At 41.3% G+C, this 25,153-nt stretch overlaps 1 protein-coding gene across 5 annotated transcripts in view; it reads right to left on the bottom strand.

Annotated features, from left to right (window-relative positions):
- Positions 1-23,940, bottom strand: part of pcdh11 (protocadherin 11) — a 190,603-nt gene extending 166,663 nt beyond the window's left edge. For 2 of the 5 annotated variants that reach the window (XR_007962523.1, XM_052066415.1), the window contains exons 1-3: positions 23,162-23,940; positions 17,581-18,160; positions 7,124-9,631 (exon numbers count right to left, since the gene is read on the bottom strand). Coding sequence is in view for 4 of the 5 variants with exons in the window: in XM_052066415.1 (XP_051922375.1) it covers positions 7,124-9,631; positions 17,581-18,120 (3,048 nt within the window). In the remaining variant the exon portion in view is untranslated. Of the gene's footprint in view, positions 1-584; positions 2,559-7,123; positions 9,632-17,580; positions 18,165-23,161 lie in introns of those variants that run through there. The other 3 variants (XM_052066445.1, XM_052066428.1, XM_052066438.1) reach the window with 3 other exon arrangements.
- Between the last annotated feature and the right edge of the window lie 1,213 nt (positions 23,941-25,153).

Raw genomic sequence — 25,153 nt, 5'->3', positions numbered from 1 at the left:
ATTGTGTTTAACGGTGAAAAGTTTCGTGCAATGGGAAGTCTAAATCTGTGCAGTGGTGGCTTAGATTGGCTTTTGATATTTTTTATCAGATGCACGCATGTTAAAAACTGGTATTTTAAACCGTTGTGAGCGTGGACACTTAATTGTCTCCTTTCATTTATTTTAAAATCGATGCCCGAGATGCACAGTTCTGAAACCGATTTGCTGGTGTCCATGCTAGATTTCAAGGTTTGTGAAGTACAATTCTATAAGGAACTGCAAACAGACCTTCATGGGAGGATGAAGTAAAGTTTGCGCGGGAGATCACAGATCTCTCAAGTGGGCACTCGGATGTCGCCTTCCAACCCATGTCCACGTGTGACAGGACACTCCGCCCACATTTCTGTAATTTCTAGTGTAGAGTGTGTCCGACACTACATAGAAACATCTTAATTATGTATGGTTTGTTGATTTGCATATTTTTCAGTCATGCTGTGGCTTGCTAGTCTCTACAGATGTTGGTCATTTTCAGGAAAACACCGCTGTGTGTGAGCAAAACAAATGTGAGAGTTTCAAAACAATAAACAATCAGAGTCATTCAAATCTGCAGTAAAATGCAAAAGACTTTAATAAATTTTCGAAGCGCACACATATATGAAACAGTAACAGTTTTTTTTTTTTCCCACACTGGCAAATCAAAGTCAAATACAAAGATCATGTAAGGTGCATATTGTATGTCACATTGAATAAAAGTGAGGTCATCTGTCTCCCTTACAACAATACAAGTTTTCAAATTCATAAATATATGTGTTGTTGTTGTTGTTATTTCCCAACAATCAACCAAATCTAATCATCACAGTACTAGGATGCTATTGATACGTCATACTGCAGCTCCTACGCAGAAGTGAATACATTTGATATCATAATTACATGTACAGTATATACCTCCTCCGATAATAACAACCTGCCTCTAAGGAAGGCAACACAATTAAAAGCTTTAAAATAGACATAGTCGGTTGAGTAATGGCACAAAATCAGAAAGGCTGCTGGTCATAAAATGTCCTTAATTCAACAACTCTGTGGTTTCTTCGTCCAGCCCGGCTGTATATTTCAAAGTGACTGTCTATGTCTACTTTAATGAAACTAATTCCATGGTTATGTGTATGATGCATCACGGGCCTCATTCACAGTTGGGCTGATAAATTGGTGTGTCAACTTATGAGCATGATTGAATGTTGAGCAACGAGTGGTGAATGATGATATGTAAAGTTGTGCCGATAAGTTGACACACCAATTGAAGGTATGTCAACTTTTCGGCAGTAACTCATCAATGCTGATCACATCAACCAGTCAGTTCAGAAATGACCTACTCTTGTGCCATAGCGGTGCTGTGAAATATTTGTAGAAAGAAGATAATGCTGTGAACAAAAGGTCACAAGGTTTGGTGCTCAATGTTCTTGTCAACTGTTAAAAAAATGATTCCTGCAAGTGTCAAGAAGTCCAAGCAAGTTACTTTCACTTATAAGCGTATCGAGCAAATATTTAAACACAATTTGCTGTTTTTTTTCTTTCTTTCTTTCTTTCTTTCAGGTCATTTTAACCATCTGGAGTGCTTTTTTTTAATATCGCTCAGGAGGTTAAACCATTTCCCAACTTGGGAATTTAAAGTGACACGCAAAAGGTCAGGCTTAGTGCTCTTTAAATCTGCCCTACATAAACAGCCTTTGATTATAACCCGAGTCCCTTGTGATTGTGGTTTATCTCAAAGTATTAACTTGTCCTACCACCTCTCCCAGTATAATAATGAGACGATCAGAACAATGGTGGGTAGAGTAGTGGGTGCACTAAAAAATACTCTAAAGGAGGATAGCGAAATGTGAACAGGTGAAAACAAGTTCACTGTGATGTGTGCACTAGCGGGAGCCTACAGGCCAGTAGACCTTGCAGCATAAATACATATGAAGCCAGTAGTTCTGAGAGCAAGCTCACATGGAAATTAATGTGGGGAAAAAAATAATACAATAAGACAATAAAATGCCATTAGGCAACTTTTCAAAAAAAGGCAAGGGAATTGTACTTAATAAATATAAACACCATCAACTCTGTATTGGACATAAATACATACATATAAACATACTTTACAGATCTATTGACACCTATTTTACAGCTTGGATGCTGGAGTTTAAGGTCATAGCATTGGACTCAAACACAAGTCACACATCCAATACATTTTACAAGAGGATTTTTGTCAAGTTTCAAGCAGGAAAACATGAAGCACCTCTCTCTTTTCCTCATTTCCCCCCATTACTCTCCTCTCTCTTCCTCCCCCATGCCTGTATGAAGAGGTGAGCTTTAAAGTAGTAAAGAACTTGTTCACCTTGGCAATTCTGCCTTCTGCCCTCACTTGTTCCCCCTCTTTTCTCTGTCCCATCGCTCTCTCTCTCTCTCTCTCTCTCTCTCTCTCGCCCACTCTCTTTCTGTTTTGGTAGTGGGAGCTACAGATTGATTTTAATCCTGTGGGAGCGAGCTGTACCTGTGCCACAGAGTGTGCCATAGTGTGGTGGTTTCAGTGCAGTCTCCTGAAATATAGAGAGACAGACAGATATAGGAAGATTGGAGTTACAATAAAAATATCAGCCAGCTCTGAGCAGTCTAAACTGTAGCATCATCAGTGCCAGGCTACACTCAAGACGGAATACAAAAGAAAATAAAAATCAAACAAACAAACAAATAAATAAATAATGCGGATATCTAACGTGATTGTGATATGGACAATCAATAAGAATAAAAAAAACATTCTTCAAGGGATGGCTGGCAATCATGTCATTTTCATGTCAGGTTTCCTTGAAGAATGCTACAGTATGGTGCAATTTTTTTTCCTGTACTTATCAGAGCATGCAATCGCATCCAATTAACACTCCCAGTTGTTTGTTTGTTTGTCTTTGTCTCCTACCACACCATGCTAGCACTCTTTGGCCCACTAAAACAATAAAATCTGGATGAATTTAGACCCACTCTTTCGAACCCTTGCCAGTGGGTCCTCTGATATGTACAGAATCTCACATTGTGCGGCAGCGCAACCGACGCTGACTGAGAGAGAGCAAGAGAGAGAAAGAGTCAGAGAATGTGACGCACACAGAGACAGTAGTGCACAGTGCTCACATAAGTTGGTCAGGATGTAACAAAAGAAACTGAATGAAAAAAAGATGGATAAAAAAAATAATAAATGTCTAAACATTTTGCCCTTTTGTAAATTATAATGTGTTGTATAATCGTGACGTTGCTCCTCATGTACAGTGCAGTGAGTCATGACAAGCACCATGGGTGTTGTATAGCAATAGGGTAGCCTCCAAAATGCGTTACAATGCAAACGCATATGATAGGACTGCATCTCTCAATTAAAGTCATGCATTGAAAAATGAACAAGTATGGGCTATGATGCAGACAGTAGTACATGTTGCCTAACACACTTATGGTCAGACTTCCGTGGTAATTTTTTGATGTCAGAGGTCACTGATGTTACACCTGAGGGAGGACCAGGCTCATAATCTCTTCTTTGTTTGTCCAAAAGGTGAAAGCAATCGAGATACAGTGGTCGAAATGGTATACGACAGAAACAATGATGGCAGTTTGTCATCATTAACAATAGGAGGATACATTCCAATCCCTTGAATACAGGGTCAAAAAAAGATTGTGTGAGCCTTTTGTCTGCCTGCATGTCGGAGATCACTCAAACAAGGTGGCGCTTGCTTAATCGGCCCCTGCTAAAGTGCACACCATCACAAGTGCTACTCATCACTGCCGGGCGGGTTGACCTCTAATACAATACAGCACGGGTTGAAAGAAAATGATGAGATGCGTAAAAACCGAGGAGGGGTGGAAAGTGTGTGTGTTTGGGGGGGGGGTGGTATTACAGTTTTATAATGGAGCCATATGGTAGCACAAATCTGTAGTCTCTTAAGTATCTTTTACAAGCTGTACTCTTTAACAGCTACATCTGTACAGTCCCTGGAAACATTTTGGTGACCTTAACCCATAAACTGCTCTTCTTGTGTGTGTGTGTGTGTGTGTGTGTGTGTGTGTGTGTGTGTGTGTGTGTGTGTGTGTGTGTGTGTGCGTGTGTGCGTGTGTGCGTGTGCGTGTGCGTGTGCGTGTGCGCGTGTGCGTGTGTGTGTGTTTTCTCTCGGATGAGTATTTTGTTGTTGTTGTTTTGCATTATTGGTAGCGGCTTGCAGGAAGTCGAAGGCAACAATAGGGTATGGGTTTATTAAAAGTAGGCTACCGACATTGGCCACTTCCATACACTAAACTGAAAAAACAAAACAAAAAAAACAAAAGTGTCATTGATTGTTTTTTAATTGGGATTATGGTGTCTTGGCCTAAGTGATATCAAATGACACACTTTGAGGACGTCACGTGAAACTGTCTTCCGAAACTACTGTAAGTAAAAAATAATAAAAAATACTCGCTCATTACTCATGAATGTATTTGAAAAGGCACACCAATTAAAGAACATGGAAATTATAAAAGAATCGCAGTAAACAAACACCTACAACAACATCACTGTGGGAACTGAGGCTGACACACCCAAGTGTCATCTTCGAGAATCACCGCCTCCCTTCCCTCTATCAGCCTTATCTGAAACCTAATTACAGCGATTTTAATCATACTGTATTACGAGTGATTAACCCTTTAGTGCATTTAATTAACCTTTGCAGCCACAGATTTCCATCATTCTTTTTTTCTTCATGACATGGGCTTTAAATAATCACACTTAAAACTGGAGGGAAATCTAATGTCTAAAGTGGGAGCCATCACTTGTCAATTGCTTGAGGGGGCCGAATAATATAGATGATTATAGTGATAATTTTGAGTAACTGCTGACAATATGATTGTAACTTTCAACCACTTGGTGACAAATTTTTCTAAATAACGTTGAAAATATTTTGGGACTTATGAAAACAAAAAATATAGATCACAGCTCAACAGAGCATAATACAATTGGATCAAATGTGTAGTTCTGATATATGGATTGATGAAAGACTTTAAACCACTGACAAGCAAGTGAAAAATCATTTGTAATTTCCAATGCTCAAAATACAAGATGGAAAATAATTCAGGGCTGACAAACTCCAGCAGTATATTTTTACATATTTTAGAGCAGCCGCCACCAAAATTAGGAGGGAAATCACTCTGACAAGTCGAGAGTGTGTCACATAAACATATTATGAATTCAGTCTTTTGTACTTGGGGCTGGATTAGGCTTATGCATTGTACACCATGTCACAGAATGGCTTTTAACCAGGCTTTAAAAAGAATCGTGGATGAAGGGAATGATTATCAGCTCAGTGTGGGTGTCCTCATAAATTATCCTGAGCACAATACTTCATGGGATAATCAGTTATTTAGCAAAAACCATGCCAAGAGTAATGTTAAGGGTTGGTGTATGTTTGGAATGAAATAAACTATAAGAAAGGCAAAAGGCAAAAGGCAAAAGAAAACACATACAAACACTTGATTGGAAAAGTGCAAGCAAGAAACAAAAGCAAAAACCCCATCAAAAAGACAAACAATGATGCAATCTCATGGGGCTGACCCAAAATTGAATGAATGACAGATTTTATAATTATATTCGTGACAAAAATGAAAGCCAACCAAAGCAGCATCACATCCACCAAAAGGGTAACGAAGAGAAAAAAAAAATCAAATAGGACAGAAACAACCAAGAGCACATTTGCCCCTGGATAAAACAGCAATGCAGTGTGGCTGAATTGTAGTCTTGATTTGCAATACAGGATTGTGGATTTTTTTCAAATGTGGTGCTATTTTGAGATCAAATATAAGTACGTCCAAAACGGTGTCAGTATTTGTCATATACAGGTAATTTGACTTTCGAGCGTGTCAGTCTTTCCAAACACAAACCACAACACCGTAAAAAGGAAAACCCTCAACCTGGAAACCATGTGAGCTAATTCAAACAAAGTACTGAAAGTGTATCTACATATGCAATTTGTAACAATAATTGGGGTCATTAAAGAAGATCGTTTATGAGCTAAATGCAATGTCGGACAGGCAGGCTTTTTATGGACTAGTGCTCCCTTGGTATTTAAGTATATTGGTCTCAAAGCTCTGCGTCACCTTGATCCCTTGACCCCTCCTCTTCCCCCCACCCCGAACAGTACTTCGTCTTCCCCGCAGCACTGTGCTCTCGCTGTCGGCACTGAGCAAGGCCACTTCTCCTTACCTCTGATTTACATTTATTTCCCTCATCCGCTTTTATTTATTAGGGTACTTCGCGTTTGGCACATTTCTCTTTATGGAATCATAAGCCCTTGCTGTACTTCCTCATTTAAATGAGCTTTCCTACGACATATTCTCCTCTGAAACAACTCTCTGTCCAATAAAAGCAGGGCAGTTTTTTTTCCCCCAAAATGAATTGACGATTAATTGAGAAGTCTCTGTCAATCTGGTTATTGTGTTTACTTTTTGCTTGCTTGGTTTAAATGGACAGTCTAAATATTTTCACACAGATTAACTCAGCTCTTGACCACAAATAAATCCGTCCAGTTCAGTAATCGCTGCCCATGACATAGTCGAAATAGGCTCTGTGTAGGGGTTACGTTTTAAGCAAACAGCTCATGGAAGCAGATTTATAACTTTCGACTGGATGTAAGATGTATTTTTTTACATGAAGAAGTAAAAACACAATAGATGTTCATCTGATTTGTTGATTTCTGCCATAATTTGAAAAAAAAATGGCCCCTGCTGGGTGTACGTGACATTAAGTGGGAGACATGATTAAAAAGAAGACCCCCAAATTCAAAAGATCCAGCAATCACAATTGCACTGCTGCTGCTAATCAAGCTCTAAATGTGAAATTAACCTACCGCATGTAAATGATTATGCAATTATGACCGCTTACAAATGAATGTGCATACGAGATTAGTTAAGACTTGTGTGTTGAATTTCATGATAATTTTCATGTGCAAATGGCATTCATGTAAACATTGTCTTGGTTTATCTTGGAACTTATTTGTGCTCCATGCTGCCACCGTCCTCCTGCCATATCAACTACCTTGCGGCACCAGGGGTAGCATGAATGGGGAATATGGTGGGCGGGTTGAAAAAAGAAGTCATGAATTACCTGTCGGGTAGTGATTTGCCCTGGAGTCTTGAATCCCCCCTGACAGCCGCACTCTGAGACACTGTATGGGTCGGAGCTCGTCGATGAGCACTTGGAGAGCGTGTCACAGCCCACCACAAATGTGTTGTCCAAAGGGAGCTCCTGGATCACGTGATGCTTCTTTGGGGCCACTGGAGTCTCCGGTTTGATTTGAAATGTAGGCTGAGGGGACGCAGATTTGTAATGCTTGGCTAAGTCCGGGCTGTCGGGTTTGAAGGTGGTGGGAGTGGTGGCCCAGTTGTACTTCCCCATGGTTTGCTCCTCGAGCTCCACAGGGAGATCCAGCGTACCATTAACATGCTCATGCTTAGGGTCGTCAGGCTTAGATTCATCTATGGTCACAAAGTTCAGGAGGAGGCTCTTTGGGGATCGCTTCTTTCTCTTCTTCTTCTTTTTGATTTGACGGTTCTCTTGGTTAGGTGACACCCACTCGCCACTCTGCTTGCCTTTCTGTACCACTTTGTGTCTGGGTGTCTGTCGGCAGCGCACCAAGGCGGTCACAAATATCACCAAGATGACAGTCATGGTCCCAGCTATGATAGCGATGACAACAATCACATATCCGTTAGCCTGAGGTGTTACTTCACTGTCCCCGATGTTTCGGTCGAGTGGCGTCTCCATGCTTTTCCGAAGCTGTTCTTGGATAAAAGTGGCATTCGAAACGGTGTCATTGACAAATAAGTGAATAAGCGCAATAGCTTGTAATGATTCCGGCTGCCCAAGATCTTTGACTTTGACAACTAGCCTGTGCAGTCCTTGATCCGCCGCTACAATTTTCTCCTGCAGTGTAATGTTGCCTGTTGTTTTGTCGATGGAAAACAAGCCTCGAGGGGAGACTCGAGAAGTGATGATGATGCTGCTTGTAATGCTATACTGGAGCTCCGCATTCATACCTGTGTCATTGTCAATGGCAAACACTCTTGTAACAACGTCACCGGGGCTGGTGGTGGTCCGCACGAGGTCATATGAGTAATTGGAAGTGGGGACAACAAACACAGGGCGATTGTCATTTACATCAACCACGTTGATAGTGACCTTAGCATAGGAAGAGCTGGGGGGTTGCCCTCCGTCCACTGCCTTGACCATAAATGTGTAAGAGCTCTGCTGCTCACGATCAAAGGTGATGTTGGGCTTGATTACACCCGTTTGGGGGTCAATTATGAAATGATCTTTCCCGTTCAAAATGGACAGGGTCACAACAGCATTATCTCCCGCGTCTGCATCTGTCACTGTAATTAAGCCCACAGTTCCAAAGAGAGGAAGGTTTTCGGGCACATAGAAGTTGTACTCGGGGTGTGTGAAAGCCGGGCTGTTGTCATTAAGGTCCTGAACGATTAGCTTGACAGTGACATTGCTCTGCAGGGAAGATGAACCATTGTCCCTGCCTATGACAGTGAATGAGTACCTCTCCTGCTTCTCTCTGTCCAGCCGTTTGCCAACTGAAAGGATTCCTGACTGTCTGTCTATATTAAATCCATCGGGTGCATCGGGGGCAAGGGTATAAATAATTTCAGCATTATGTCCGCTGTCTGCATCAGTGGCACTGATTTTTATTAACTGTGAGGACGGGTCATTATTCTCTGGTATGGAAAGTTGAATTTCTGGCTGGGGAAAGACGGGCGCATTGTCGTTCTCATCCTTGATTTTAATTAATACCATAGCTGAAGTGTTCAAAGGAGGCGTCCCTCTATCCGATGCCACTATCCTAATTGCATATTCTCGAGTTGTCTCATAATCGAGGGGAGCAGCTGTCTCTAGTAAAAACTGATCATTAAAGACAGGCTTCAGCCGGAATGGAACATCATGGTCAGTGTAGCAAGTGACTTTTCCATAGAGATCCGCATCTCTGTCTGTAACTGTGATGAGTGCAATTTTTGTGTTGAGGGGAGCATTCTCAGACAAAAGGACAGTCCCATTCACCAAGTTGATTATGTAGCGAGTGTCAATGGAGGGGACATTGTCATTCACATCTGTCACATTTACCATCACTGTGGCCCTCGAGGGTGTTGAGCTGCCATCACTGGCCAGAACGATAAGTTTGTGAACAGGAGTCAACTCCCTGTCCAGTGACTGCTTCACAGTGATCAATCCTGTTGTGCCGTCGATGGCAAAGTGGCGCTTGGTCGAGGCAGAGATCTGGTTACTGAAGGCAAAGTGGATCTGGGCATTGGACCCCAGGTCTGCATCCGTTGCATGAAGCTGCACAACCGATGTTCCTGTGGGGGCATTCTCCGGTACTGTGACTTCCAACTCGCTACGCCTGAAGACGGGACGATTGTCGTTGACATCGGAAATGGTGACTTGGAGGATAGCAGTGCTGGACTTGGGAGGGTTGCCACCATCTTCTACCTTTATCTTCATGACAAAGGTGTCCTTTTGCTCACGATCTAAGATCTGCTGAACGATCAACTGTGGCCACTTGTCACCCTCAGGAGTTTCAATGATGTCCAAGCCAAATTCTCCGACACTCTGAAACAAAATGAAACACATGGTCACATTCACTAGCCTATGCATGATGATAGTATGAACAGTGCAAAATTATGGTCTTTATCGTGCTTTATTATACTGTATATGGGTACATGCATGTTAAGAGTCCCTCATATTTGCCGGTGTGTTTGCGCACACCTACAAAGCCATTAAAGGCGGTTGCAGAAGTTCCTCAGGCTAGTCAGTTTGAGTATTGTAATTTTGATCAGCCTTACTGACTTACTTAAGACCCCCATTAACCCAACAGCACTACATCGTTGACATTAGATTCATTATAGCTTATGTAAGTTTGGATACAGCAGACATACTGTATTTAAAGGCCTTGTGGGGGGGAAAAACACAAAAACAAAGCATTGCAATTGTAGTCAGACTAATGACCTTTGATTCAAAATACACTGCAAGGCCACAACACCTTATTTTCTGGGTGTTGACTAGTTTGAAATCTCCAAACTGCCTACCTTTTCTAAGATGTGCTTAACTGGAGAGTATTTATCGAAGGGAACACATATAAGTAACCCACATGATAAATTGACAGCACTGGCAGTACTTTTAGAGTTAATTGCCCCCCGCCCCTCTAAAAAAAGCACTCATTTTTAGAATGTCCCACATAGTATGGTATGGATAAGGTTGAGTATCAAGAACCAAGAACTGAGTGGAACCAGAAGTAACATAGCAGTTCTCCCAGAATCGTCCATATTTGCATATGTTAGTTTTCTAACTTTCAATACTAAACCACATGCAAGAGAGACCAAGAGGAAATATTGGATTAGACTTTATTGTCAAATGTGCTGCATGTGTAACATACACAAATGTGCCGTATGTGTAACATACAGCGTGTACACACAACAATATATGTGTGCGACAACAGCGAGTCAACACAAATGCAAATGGAAAGCTAATATTTAGCTTAGCATACACAGCATATACACACACATATATATATATATATATATATATATATATATATATATACACATACACTGCCACACACACATATGTTTGCACTGACTGCTGAGATGAAATACATGTTCCTTGCCTCCCCCTCACATATTTTGTGTTTTTTCTTTCTGTAGAAAAAACAACACTAGTTATTCCTCTTAGCACAGATCCAAAAAGAGCTCATAATAGGGTGGTGGTGGTGGTGGTGGGAGAATGTGGGGGTTCTAAGATAGCACTGGAAGGGAGAGAGAGAGAGAGGAATAAAAAGAAGATCAAGCCCATGAATGAGCTGCATGCACATTATGAAACAAAGAAGCCCTTTGAAGCTCTTTCAATCAGAAGCAGTTTCATGGTGAAAGAAGAAAGAGTGTTCTCTTTAAAAAAGATAAGCTTTATGCTGCACACAATGTTGGAAGTGATTACTTCCATCTAGGCACAGCCGTCAAATGTGATTAGAATACATACATTTTTCTTGTTTAACTCAGGAGAGTGTGTACACAAGAATTATCAAAGGTTTATAGAATTTAGGGCCGTCCTTGTGCCAGCGTGAAGTCGACACATGGGAACGTGCAGGTGCATGTAAATTATTGTGTACTCAGAAAGAAACAAAGTGCTTGTAGAGATTGCCGTCGACACGATTAACAGAACTCCTTAAAAACAGCCAGCACAGCAGCACTGATCTCTGAGGCTACCTTTTGAGGTACATTACGGCACGCAAAAAGTCCAGCAGGAATGCAGAGACGTGGCATCAAAAACTTTACCTGAGAATGGAGAGAAACTGTGTAATAGATTTTTTTTTTTTTAGCACAATGCACTACAGAGGTATTTCTAGCAGCAATCTTGGTGCTCTATTGCTTATCAATACTCTTAACAACAGAGAACCTCTGTTGTTTGAATGGCTTACATTGACAGCACAGTAGTAACACTGGCACAATGATTTTTGACAAATGCTAATATTAATCGTGGGATGCGGAGTTTGGATGTGTCAAAAGGAACGTTGCACCATGATTTATGACCCAGTATTTCCTTGGTGCTTTTGTCTTGGTTTCACACAATTTTACAGCTGACAAGACAGCACTCAGTGCATTTCAATAAGTTGAGGAGAGCTATCTCACAGGCTGTGCACACTCCTGAATGCAGAATTTGTCTAGTGGATTATGATAAGATCTCAGGTGGGCCAAGGGAAGGCCAAAATACTAGTCAGAATCACTCAATTGAAACCCTTAGGCTGAAAAAGAAGGACGGAGCAGCTCTGAACTGCTAAGTGTGCAGAACACGTTACACTGAAGCTTGCTCTGTTTGTCACTATGCGTACTGAAAGGCTACAGTAGTTCAAGAATGTGAAGGAATTTCCATTCATACCGCACTAACGAGCCAACATTTTCCCTGATGATTAGTGGACGCAGCAGAACACAATGTAATCAAATCTGCACAATTTCAATGGAAATTATTGCATGATGCCAAGACACTAACACTTGCTGTTAGCAGATGATGAGCAAAAGACGACTTCTCACCCCTCTTCTCTGGAGAGCATCACAGATTATCAGCCGATGCATCCTTCAGTCACCTTATTAAAGCTCAAAGGAGATTGAGATTTCGTTGTGAACATATCTCAAGGACTGGAGTGATTGGGATCACCCACATAAAACCTTGCACCTCTTCATTATGCTGAGAGAAACCAGAGATCTTAGCCTATGCCTATGCAGTGATCCCTCGCTACTTCTTGGTTCGTTTATCGCGGGTTCAGTGGATCGCGGATTTTTTCAAACATATTAAAAAAAAATTATATATATATATATATTTTTTTTTAATTTATTTTTTTTACATGTACATGGAGTACAGTACTGTATATGTTGCTATATGTGACTCGTTGTTTTGCAGCTTCTCGCAGACCGTTTGCGGACTTAAAAAAAACAGTTTATGTTAATTGGACGCTACTTCGCAGATTTTCGTTTATCGCGGGTGGTTTTGGTCCCCATTAACCGCGATAAACGAGGGATTACTGTACTATGTTCCACAACAGCCCCGTTTCCGATGACCATAGACAAAATGGAAAAGTTATAAAACAACATGGGGCGGGGTGGGGGGGACCATGTGACACAGTGCAATTGCTGTGCATGATCGGGAGATTTCTCAAGTGTCTAAACCTTTGCAACTGATTTATGGATATAGATGCCTATTGTGAGTCCCTCATATTTGCTGGAATGTTTGCTCACATTTAGAAAGCCATTAAAGGCAGTGACCGAAGTGCCTCAGGTTCGTCAGTTTGAGTACTGTAATTTTGTTCAGACTTACTGAGTGCCAAGTGTACAGTTATTAGCAAGAGTTATCTTGAAACACGGCAGCTGGATTTATGATCCTCACATCAAGTTAAAAACATACTCAGCCAAAATCTAAGATCCAATCAACACAGTCAACACACGTCTCACAACTTGAATGATACCTAAAGTAAATTAATTCTTTGTAAAATGTGACCATTCATCATAATCACTCAAGACCCCAATTACCTAACAGCACTACAACGCTCACATCAGATCCCTTATAGCTTGCGTAAGTTTGGAATCTGCAGACATACAGCATTTAAAGACCTTGTGGGGCTGGGGGACCCTTGCAATCGTAGTTAGACTAAGGGCATTCATCTTCCTAACCGCTTGATCCTCACTAGGGTCGCGGGGGGTGATGGAGCCTATCCCAGCTGTCTCCGGGCAGTAGGCGGGGGACACCCTGAATCAGTTGCCAGCCAATCGCAGGGCACACAGAGACGAACAACCATTCGCACTCACACTCACACCTAGGGACAATTTAGAGCGTTCAATCAGCTTGCCACGCATATTTTTGGAATGTGGGAGGAAACCGGAGCACCCGGAGAAAACCCACGCAGGCCCGGGGAGCACATGCAAACTCCACACAGGGAGGCCGGAGCTGGAATCGAACCCGGTACCTCTGCACTGTGAAGCCTACGTGCTAACCACTGGACTACCGGGGACTAAGGGCATCCTATTGCAAATACACTGCAAGAGCAGAACACCTAAACACAACTAAACCTGACAGTCGGTAAAAGGGCAGATCAAAACTGGGGTTGGAGTGGGGCAGGAAACATGTATTCGGGGCGATCTAAACTCAGCCATGTGCTTACTTTATGGACCTATGATGCCAATGTTTGTAAGGGAGAGACAGAGGGTGGGAGAAAGAATGTGACATACACAGGCAAAGAGACAAGACGACAAGAGTTGCTTGGCATGCATACTGTAAATAATGTCATTGGTTGTGAAAGAGAGAGAGGGAGAGAGTTATGAATAAAAGTCTGTCTTCCATATTGAGGATGAGTGAATTTCAGTAGCTGCTGACTGAAAACTAATATTATCAAACATTAATTGAAGGGCAGTATGGAACACCCCGCGCTGATGCTGACTCTGGAACCGGGCCTCGCAGGGGACCTTCATTTGACTCTGCCGAGGGGGTCCAACATTCTCCAAAGCAGCCCAGCATCAAAGTTTCATCCGGAGAAAGAAAGCATTGAGAAACAGAAAATGATAAATGGGAGGGACCCTATCGGAACGTGATGGGCTTGCGGGAAGCGTAGTGGAATTCATGGTAGATTAAAGGCTGAACCATAGTGTGCCTTTGAGCCTCCGGGTCTCAGCAGCCACAACCCCCAATGGCCTGTCATGGACACCATGATGGAGTGTGAGAAATCTTTGTAAGACTTGAATATGGAGAAATTCCATTACGCACACTATTTTGGCCAAGCGGATCTGGAACAGAGTGTAAATGTAGCCCACCTTTTTTATGCTGACAGAATTCTTGTTGTCACACCTGACCAATCTTGGTGGTGGACTGTTATTTCTTAAATTTGACCGATAAAAAAAATGACAAATGTATCTTCACATCAGGCAGACTATTAAGGCAAAAGCAAAAAACAATTTGGGGGTAAAATATGGACATGAACATCCAGAAAAATAAATCTATTTTTAAACACAGCTTTCATTTAAAAGTTTCAACCACAAACCAGCTGCATATTTTCTCTTTCTCTGATAGAGGATGAATTAATTGCTGAGAGATACCGTGGTGAAACTACATAAAAGACTGAATTGATTATGATAATCTCTAGATATGAGAGGAAGAACAATATGAGTTATGCACAACAGCATGTGCTTGGAAGCCTGTCTCTGAGCATCAACAGAATTTAGACTCCAAAACCACACCATCCACCGGTCCACTGTGCACTGGAAAAAAAAACAAGATCAGTGGTTGAATGCTTCATTTTGGAGGCATCGAGATCAGCCAACTAAATTGTAGACATCCACTTCATCGTGCAGTTTATCAGTGAGACATAGCCTTTATAGCCGGCAGCAGCACATTGATCTACATGGGGTGACTTGAACAAGACACCCGCGTTAAATGTGTATGAAGACGCTGACACAGATGAAAGTTGGTTTAATTCAGTGTGTGATGCTGCAAATTCAGTCAGTGGGATATGAAAAGGGGTCAGCGTGAGAAGAGCAAAGGCAAGCTTCCAAGCAAAAAAAAAAAAAAAAAACTAAGGCAGAATATCTTTCAGTCCTAAGTATGATTCTGTGTTGGATGCTGCATTAATCCCTGGAATGGATATGATCTGCGTCTTCATTTTTCTCCAATCATGCATGGGATTGCTTTTTTTGACCTTGACCAATTCAAAGGATGCGCTTTGTATTTCAGGTGATGTGATAAACACTCCATAGGACCACACCAATACCAGAACCACTCTCAGAAGCCTGGTCACCAACGTTTGTTTGAGGTATTGGAGCACTGTGTGGAGCAGAATTACACAGTCCCCCCCTTAACTTGGGAAAAGTGCCAAGGATGCACAGAGATGTTTTGTCAGGAAAACTCTGGCAGACACAAATGTGGATTGACGGTGAGTTTGTAAAACACAATGGCAGCAATTTACACACGGTAACCTTCGCAACACAAGAAAACTAAGCAAACTACAGTATCATTCTGAGGGTGTTTTTCAGACAAATCTCAGAGGACCATGTATTGGTAGTCCAGGGGTGTCTAAGCAGCCGACAGCTATTCTTGGAAATGCTCGCACATTCTTTCACAACTAAACCCTTGGCTTTCTATGACACTTTTAGAGTAAAAAAAGAAAAAGACAAGAGTTGAACATGTCGATGGCACTTTTTAACGATCTCTGCTGAATTTTACATATGGACCTTGGAACACAAGGAAATTAATCTCCAATACAATGTAAGTATAATGTGAGAGAATAAATCAGGGATATTGTGCCAAGGATGCTCTTGGAGAAACTTTCTGTGAAAAATAATACAACAGCAGCCCCGACGGGCTTTGGAGCGTTTTATATTGTGAAAAAGGACAAAGGAAATGATTGCAGATGATCATTGTAATGAGCAGAACATTGCTCGGTGATTTTCCAGGCATGCACAATTCAGGACATTGCGCTGGAGAGACCTTGGAAGTAGGGAGGCTCTTTAAAAATGCAAATTGCGATTACAGCAGAACGGGGATGTTGATGATTATGGTTTTACCAACACAATGTCAACTTAATCTGAGACTCCAAGATTGACTTTTCATTTCTGTCTCACCATACATTCCTTTATTTGCAATGTCAAAGCTTTCCTCCAGGATGCTTGCCAACCCTGTTAAATGAAACTTAATTTGTGTTTTTTTTTAGTATTAATCCTTCCACAAACCGAGGAGTGTTGTCCATGCTCTTTGCGAGCAAAGCATGATATTCCCCAGCTTTTTTCTGGATAAGGGGGTGACCCCATTAAATAATGGAGAGTATTGCAACGATCGTTTATTAGTGCATCACTCAGGTGATGAAAAGCTTTCCCTCATTATGCATAAGGCTCAACCCATGTAACCGGTTGCTGAGTAAAATTGGGCAATTCACATATTGCTGTGTCTGCACTTTCTACCCGATGTTCTGATCTCTATAAATGGTACTGCAGCATTTTCTCATTATGTAGCAGGCGGAAGCATTAATTACTTTCATAAAACATTGTGGGCATCATGATATATTTATGCGGCGTAAAAACATATTTCAATGTAGGGTGATCATTAATTTTCGGTGTGGAAATGCACTGCGGGCATAGAGCAATCGAGAAAGCAGTGGTTGAAATGTGTGATGTTGGGGGTTTGCGATGGACGGGCAGGATTACCTGTTTTCTGATGGGAATAAAAAATAAGCAAAAACCAATCGACAAAGCAAAAGTAGGTGACCCTGTCGAGCATGGTGGGATGCAACATTACGGTCTGTTAAATCAAAGCCTACCCACTAATGAAGTTGTTGATGACTAATCTTTATGTGTTAGTGTGTGCGCAAAGGGCTGCTTATTTTATGAATCACAAAAAGACACTAATGTTCACTAAAAGTCATTTATCTTACTGAGTCCGTGGGGGAATCAGTATCCAAGCTTCAGTACTTTTACCTAATTCGCCACTGAAAGACATGATGTGGAAGACAGCTTTTGGAGTAGAAGTGACTGAGGGTGTTCAGTAATTGCCGATAATTTATGGTTTAGGGAAATGATTTGTCAAGAAGCATTTTGATTTGATTGTTTCTTCACAAATGCAGAAAAAAATCATTTTGTGTGGCCCGCAATAGCGAATCAATCAAAGTTAAGCAACATTTCACTTGTAATAAATAATAATGTTGAGATATTGCCAGCATTTTTTGCTACTCTTTTTACATAAACTGGAACAATAATTGGACTTTTCATTATAATTGGCTTCTGATTCCTAAACTAGTCATTTATCAGTCGCGTTGTATATAGAAGAATATGAGGCAATTCAACAATTATTTGGTTTGACAAACTTAACAGCTTATGATCAATGATGGGGACTTATCAAAAATATCAATTTGTCATAAAATATTAAATTGACCACATTTGTACAAACGCAGTTGAGTTCGCCAGCAATATCCTACTCCAGGAAGACAAAAATACAATGCATATATAACCATAGGATTAAACGGGGACCATTCTTACCTTGACCAGCTCGTAATGTTGGATCCCATTGATCCCGACATCGGGGTCAAACGCAGAGGGCACTGGGTATCGGGTGTTAACGACGGTGTTCTCTGGGATGGAGATGTTTATGACCGTGGACTGGAAAAGGGGCGCGTTGTCATTGACGTCCTCAATCAGGAAGCGGATTTTGACTAGTCGGAAGATCTCATCCGGCAAGACAGCCACCTCAATTTCATAATAGCAGTGTTTCTCTGCAAAGATTCCGGAGCACAGCTTCTCCCTGTCGATTCGGTGACTGGTCGTAAAGATCTCGCCCGTGTTGGCCTCTACCCTCACCAAAGGCACGTCGCCGGTCTTGTACACAGGCTTGAACTGCAGAGGCGAGGACAAGCGGACGTTTGGGTCCAGGTTGAGGTCGAGGTCCCTGCGCAAGTTCCCGATGCGGACGTTTTCCGGTTGCTCCTCCTTCACTGTGTAGTCTCTCTCCTGGGCCCGGCATATGAGGACCGTGGAGGTGAGAAAGACCACCAGCAGATAAGTCTGACTTGCTAAGTTCATACTCAAGGGTGGATGGAGCTTCACTTCCACAGAAGCAATTCTGTCTCGAGAGAGTGGAACAGAGTAACAAAGGGGAAAAGGACAGAAAATGTCAATACCGGAATGTACATTTTGTTCAATTCCTGCTACAGCTGTGACCTATTCATCTCAAGGAGTTATGAACACCCATCCTTCCAATGTCTTTGAGTGCAAATTATAGCTGGTTTTACACCATTAACCTTTGCTAACATCCACTGAGCAGGAGAACACATAAAGATTAACACTTCACATATTCCATCAATCTATCTAAGTCGCTTCTGATGAAAGGTGTTTTTTTTTTTTTTTTGAGTCTCAAGAATATGTGAACCAGTGGCAGTAAAGATCATTTGCTTTGGCAGATTGTCCACATAAGACCTTTTTTCATGTCAAATGGCTGTGAATCAATGCAATGCGAAGCTGCACCTCATAACCGAGCATTCGCCGAGCAGGAGAAGGCGTTACGCATTGGTGCGTGCTTGCATGCACACACGCGCTTCACTGCGAGTTGTAACACTTGACAGCAGCTATTAATAGACAGCCTAATTTGCTTCAAACGTAAACAATTGAGCTCCCGAGTATTTTGTGAACGCCCATGTGCAGCCGAACGAGACAAACGGCAATTTGGAATTTGTTTGAGCATCATTTATGTTCTCAAATATTTCTTTGAGACACCTCTGAGATATTCCCCTGATGCATTGTGGAACTCTTTTTTCAAAATATTTAATTTTAATAACGATAAGCACATCTTTTAAAATTCCTTAGATATTACCTTGATGCATTGAGATATTCTTTTTTATAATCATAAACAAATGCATTTGGGTCCATCATTGCAATGACTCGGACAAATATTAGACTAGCAATGCATTTGCTGCTGCAGCCTCTCAGAAACAGGATTGGACATTTGACTACCAGTACATTCACTTGAATGACTACATAGCAGATTAAAGGTCAAATAGCTTTTTTTATTCCCTTTTAGAGGATGGGCAAATCACTCTGAGTTCTGCTTTACTGTTGTGGTGGTTCCTATCGCACTGAGCGGATGAAAATGGCCTCGAGGAGTTGTCATAGCATGGATCACGTGGCTTAATAGCCCACCATCGAGATCAAGTTCATCCTTCGACCACAAAGTCGTCAAAAATAACCAGTGCCAGTAGTGCACTCCCGTTTGCCGATGGACTAGAGTTTTGCAGTTGGTAAGCTACTTCGCCACTTTTTCGAAACCGTTGTGTTTGTATCCTGATAGTAAGTCTAAATTAGTCATTTAAAGACCATTCTGACCAGCATCCAATGAGAATTTTACTGTGCAACATATTTGAGGACTGTTGTTTGAGAATGTTGCTCTGCACCGTTCAGATATTAAAAAACAAACCAAAAAAAAAAAAAATGTATGACAGCTGCAGTATTATATTCATTCGTGACTGGGGCCCATAAATACTGTTGCCCTTTGGGACAGGACAAAATGTTGTTTAATGAATGTCCTTCCTATTTTACATGACTCAGACAATAACCTGTAGAAAAGGCATGGATACCTAAATTGCACTACAGGGGTCCTCTTCCTGGGCAAGGCAACCGCATTCATTGAAGCGCTCAGCCTACTGACCAAGGGGAATTGATAAAAAATAAGAGTTTCATTTAGCCTTTTTTTAATGCCAATAATTGCAAGATTTTTTTTTTCATATCTGTTATAAAGCGGCCACATGAGACTCATTACAGTACAGTTAGACGAGAAGAAGAGAAGACAGCTGACATTGATCAGTGTGAGAATTACTCACATTGTATGAATAGCACAGGCGGTATTGTGCTGCTGAATCAAAATATGGATGAGTTACATCCCAATAGCAAATGTGGAACACTTTGAAGTGTGCGTCATATCAGACGCTGAATTGCTTTACTGTGACGATCGCACGGCACTCCAAGGCACATGATGAAGTTTGAATTTAATCCTTAAATGAAAAGTGATTCACCGCGGTGAAAAAGAAAGTAAAACGGCAATGATCAAAGAATTATCTCGATTGTGTCTTCCTCGTAAAATGACAAGACTTTTCTGAGGTATGAAAAGTGAGTTTGTGCGTGTGTGCATATGCCGTATGTGTTTATTTGAGTCTGAACAGGGCTCCAAACGCAGTGAGAGAATGAGAGAAAAACTTGGCAGTGATACGGTACACCAAGGATACTATTTTACCAGAATCCAAGAGATGTCCGCAAAACGGACACAAGACTCGGAGGAGCTGCACAGTCTTACGAAGGTCCAATAATTACACATTGCAAGTAAACTTTGAGGTGACATGTTGAATATTTTCACATCAATGTACAACTCCAACGGACAATTCTGTTAAATCGCTGAGGATACTTGTGGGTCAAATTGTGATAACGCATTACACAAAATACTTCAGTGAGGAAGGAACTTGATAAGTTGTGCTGTGATGCATGTGTTTTTATATTTTTTATTTTTAAATATGAGGATAATCAGTTGGCAATGGCAAAGGAACGCCTCTAAATCATAAGAAGATGTGATTCTAATATTGTACTTTCACCCTCTTGTGTACCTTATAAATGGTTTGTCTCAGTATGATGCAGTGTTGTTCTTTGCCACTTCAACCTTGAGCCACAAGAAATACAGACATTAAAGATCTCCTTTTACTCCAAGCCTTTGTTTCCAGGACAACATGCCAACTTAGTGCGTGCCGCAATTCTGTTACCTCTTTAGCCCTGTAATTGTGGACCAAGGTCAGGCCAAGCAAGAGAATGAACTGTAGAATAAATGTCAATCTGTGTGTCTCCTTTTCTTACATTTTAATAGTTTCCAGAAATGCTATTTTTATTTTATTTCCGGACCGGAAGCCACTTTGGATTCAGTCAGCGAACCAAAGCTTCCCTCATGGGAGACAAGGCAAAGAAGAGTAGGCCTGCACTGGATCACTTTCCATGACAGTGTGATGGACAAGTCTCCCTTTTGTTTGGATCTACTGGCTGTAAGCGGAAGGCCAAATCTACAGTCCAACCACTGTCACACTTTACCTTTACCCTTAAAGGGAGCCTCAAATCATCAACTGCATTGGGCCCAAAGACATTGAGACTTCTTGATGAGAACGGAGTTCGTTATTGTCATTACATGGAAATGGGATTTTTCAAAGACTTCGGATTCTCTTGGGGTCATCTTATAGAAAAGCTCTAAAGATCGCTGACAGCCTGACAAGATCAGCCCCCCACACACACACAGACACACACCGCCATCCCTCACTTGCCTTCCCTATACACACAGCTGGCACAATTGTCCTTCAGCACCAAGAAATGACATATGCTCTCCCTCTGGAAATTACTACAATTGCGACGTAACATAGTCCTCCTGGAAATGGGCAGAATTCCGGAAAAACGTTTGACTTTGATAAAGTAGAAAGTAGGCTAAGAACTTGAGACACAATCAGAGTTCCCCACTATTGAAAAATATTCTGTATTTGTTTAGAAAAAAAGGCTTATTCAAATTATAATATTATGCACGTTATTTGCTTTTTTTTACTATTTTTTTCTTTTTTATCAGCCGCACTGACTTTTCATATCAGTTTTAGTGATTGAGAATTGACATTAATTGTAATTTATCTAAACACATTCACTCACTATTGTTATTTACCCTCTGCAGTAGTGAGATGACAAATTGGCACGACTGGAATAATGGGCCTCAAGAGGGCAGCCAATACATGTTCGTCTATCACTGCTGACAAACTTTCTCGTTCAAATCTGGTTTGTCAATAACAGTTACGCTGATGATAGCATACCAACAAGAAGTGATTATTTTTAATTTCAAATTACATTGTAATTCACTTTTAACAACGGTGTAAAACCTTGCCAAATGCAATTTCATGGACGGCATGGCCTTAAAAAAGTGAACACACTTCTAAACAAAATACGACCGTTGAAGGAAATTAAAACACACTTCATCCAGAATGCAATACGATCAATCAAAGAAACTTTAGAGGCTCCTTCGAACTGTAGTAAACATCCGGCAGATGCCTTTGGGTATAGAGGTACAATAAATGATATTTGAAGCAAGACCTGCATCAAAATATTTACCTTCATAAAAGTCATGCTTATATTTAAACACGTAATTGTAGCAATAGTTTGACATTTAGAACTGCATTGCATTTTGTTGAGGCATTTTCTGACAGCACTTGTGTTGAATTTCAATATACTGTACAGTTTGTGTGTATTCAATGAGTGTATGAGTGTAATGGAAAAGAGTGTTAAAGGAAGGTCTATGAAACGTTACAGGATATACAACTTGCCCTTCACAAACTATGAACTAGTCCAACTCTACATTTTAATATATTGACTTTTTTCCTCTCTCATACTAGGAAAATACTGAGTATGTAATTGGACCCCCCTCCCCCACAAAAAAAAAGCTACCAATCCATGTTACAATATTAATTCAGCCTAATTTAGGAATTACTCCAAAATGTAATAATACCTCACTGTGGTATGCACTGATTCTACGTGTTGAAAATTAGTGTGCATGTATGCGCCCCAAACAAGCCTTAACGGTGATGACAGAAACATCACGAGCACTTGTCTCCGAAGAGCAGAATGGAAATTGGTCTGGAACAAAGTGATTGCCCCCCGAGGTTATAGTCTGTGACAGCTCCACGGCTGGACCGGGATCTCGCTTGTTGCCGCGCACCCACGCAACGTGCTCTGCAGCCAAGACGCTGAGAGACCAGCGCTTGAAAGTCGGGCCACTTTCGGGGCATCCATTAATTATGACATTGCCACAATATGGATAGTTTCCCCACTTGATTTGGAAAAATCTGTATATCAAGTGCACACTAGGGGAAAGCCAGATATATTCAAGCAAATTATTGGCTCGCTACTGTCAACTTCATATATGTCCACGTTTTAGTGTATGCGGCGCATTTTCGTTGCGTTTGGTTGCAATTTGGCTGTTGGTTGAGCTCGTCGGTCGTTTGAACAGACACATGAAGTCAAACAAATTCCGACCTTATCATTGAAGCGATTAAAAAAAAGCTCTTACCTTTTCCGCTTGGCTGGGGTGAAAAAATCAGTTAGTTGTGCCTCCGCGTAAAGACATCACTGATTTTCAAAAATGTAAACATAATAATGAATCAAGTGCCATGTATTGAGCCGAAGTGGAGATCGGACGAGGGGAATAATCCTCGTGAGGGGAAAAAAGGATGGCAATAGAATAAACCAAATATCCACTACAAAAACTTATCCATGCGCAAAAAAAGCGGTTGTCCACGAGAGCTGGAGGAAATAAACACGCACAAAACTTTGTTTATCAAAGGAACACCGGTACAATTCCTCTTCAGCTGTCCAAGCTTCGTTTTTCACCCTAACTGTATCCCTATATCTGCTATTTTACGCCAAAGTCGCTTGCGCCAAAACGTGCGTCAAAAACTTAGATCCAAAAATACACCGCTTAGTGAAAACTTGCAGGTAATTAATTTTACAATCTCATGCAAACAAACAAAAAATAGCAAATAAGAGGGATGCACAGATTGCATCGCTTGCGCGCCCCACCCTCCCTCCTCCAAGATGGATCAAATTGTGGCTCGGTGCAGCACCAATTGCCGAAGCCGGGATAGACTCATCGCCGAGGCTGTGAGCTAAACTGGAAATGTCTCGGTAGTATTGGATGAACTCTCCGTGTGCGCCCACCTCTCTCCCTCACTCGCTCGCTCTCCCCATCGCTGACATCACGGAGGAAGGAGGAGCCAGCAGAAAACTCCGGAGCTGTGGTCCTGTTAAAGCCGCACTGCGTTGGTGAGAAGCTCACACTGACTTGTGAGAAGCATTCGGGAGTGCGAACTGCATGCGCGGCACTACTCTCCCAAACCACCCGAAAGCAAGAGGGCGGCAATGTTCACTCGTATTTTTTGGATTCCCATTAGTCGTATTGAATCATTGGCACCTCTGCATAAAGATGAGCGATGAGATTCTAACTCTTCCCACCACTTCACATCAACGTGTTTTTTTAAAAGCTGAGAATGGGGTGAGAGGGTTGATAATGGGCTTGTTCACACTTTCCATAGATAACAATTTATCAGACACTTTTGGTGGTACCAGGTGCCAGTGACAGTTGATGTCCCAAATACAGATTAAGGGCTAAGGTTGAAATGTTAACAGTGAAAATTGCTGGTGTAAATGATCAAGCGTAAAGAAATAGTGAACCAGTCAGTTACACCAAATTGAGATGTGACATTTGTTTATAAGTCACTTAGCATTTTGACCAGCCACAATTTTGCTTTTGGGTAATATGGGTTATGCACAACCAATTTCGGCATTCGGTAAAACAGGTCACAACATTTTCGTCTTTTCGAGTCCGACGGCAGGAGACCGGGACAAAGTAACAGAAGAAATATTAAATGATCAAATACTCAGATTTCAAGAAGTATTTTAGGTACATACACTTTGGCTCCTTATTGCTGCTAAACAACAAAATTTAGATCTCTGAAACTCTTCCGTGTTTTAAAGAAGATTTGAAAGTTTGCATTTCATTCACCCCAAAAAATAAGGTCATGTGATCCACTGGGTCCAATTCATGGTCAAATTCTAGGTCAAAGTTAATAAAATGTGCATCAAACTTCTAAACGAGTGCAGATTTGAATTACATGTTGAACACATTTTCCAAGAAATACCTGTTTTGCCAAGACTCACCCAGTCGTTCCTGAGGTATAGGGGTTCAAACCTAATGAAAAATCAGTGGGCTGTAGCTCCCAAACAGCTACGCCGATTGACCTAAGATTTGAGATTTAGTGTTGTGCCATTATTATCAACAAGTACAGCGAATTTCACTAAAATTAAAATCAGCTTGTTTACATTTTCCAGATTTCTAGGCTGATTTTGACATGGGATGCCCCTAAGATTTGTCCAGATCGAGAGAATTTCTGGAAGCAAAGATCCCATTTTGCCTTTTCATTGTGAGATATATTTTTGTACCCGAGTCTTTGTATCTACGTATGCTTGTAATCAATGCCTCGGTCAAAGTGAATGGATTCATCCA

Source organism: Hippocampus zosterae, chromosome 1 (genome assembly GCF_025434085.1).
Source record: "Hippocampus zosterae strain Florida chromosome 1, ASM2543408v3, whole genome shotgun sequence".
In the NCBI taxonomy this organism is placed as follows: Eukaryota; Metazoa; Chordata; class Actinopteri; order Syngnathiformes; family Syngnathidae; genus Hippocampus; species Hippocampus zosterae.
This window is presented reverse-complemented; position numbering and strand designations above follow the sequence as displayed.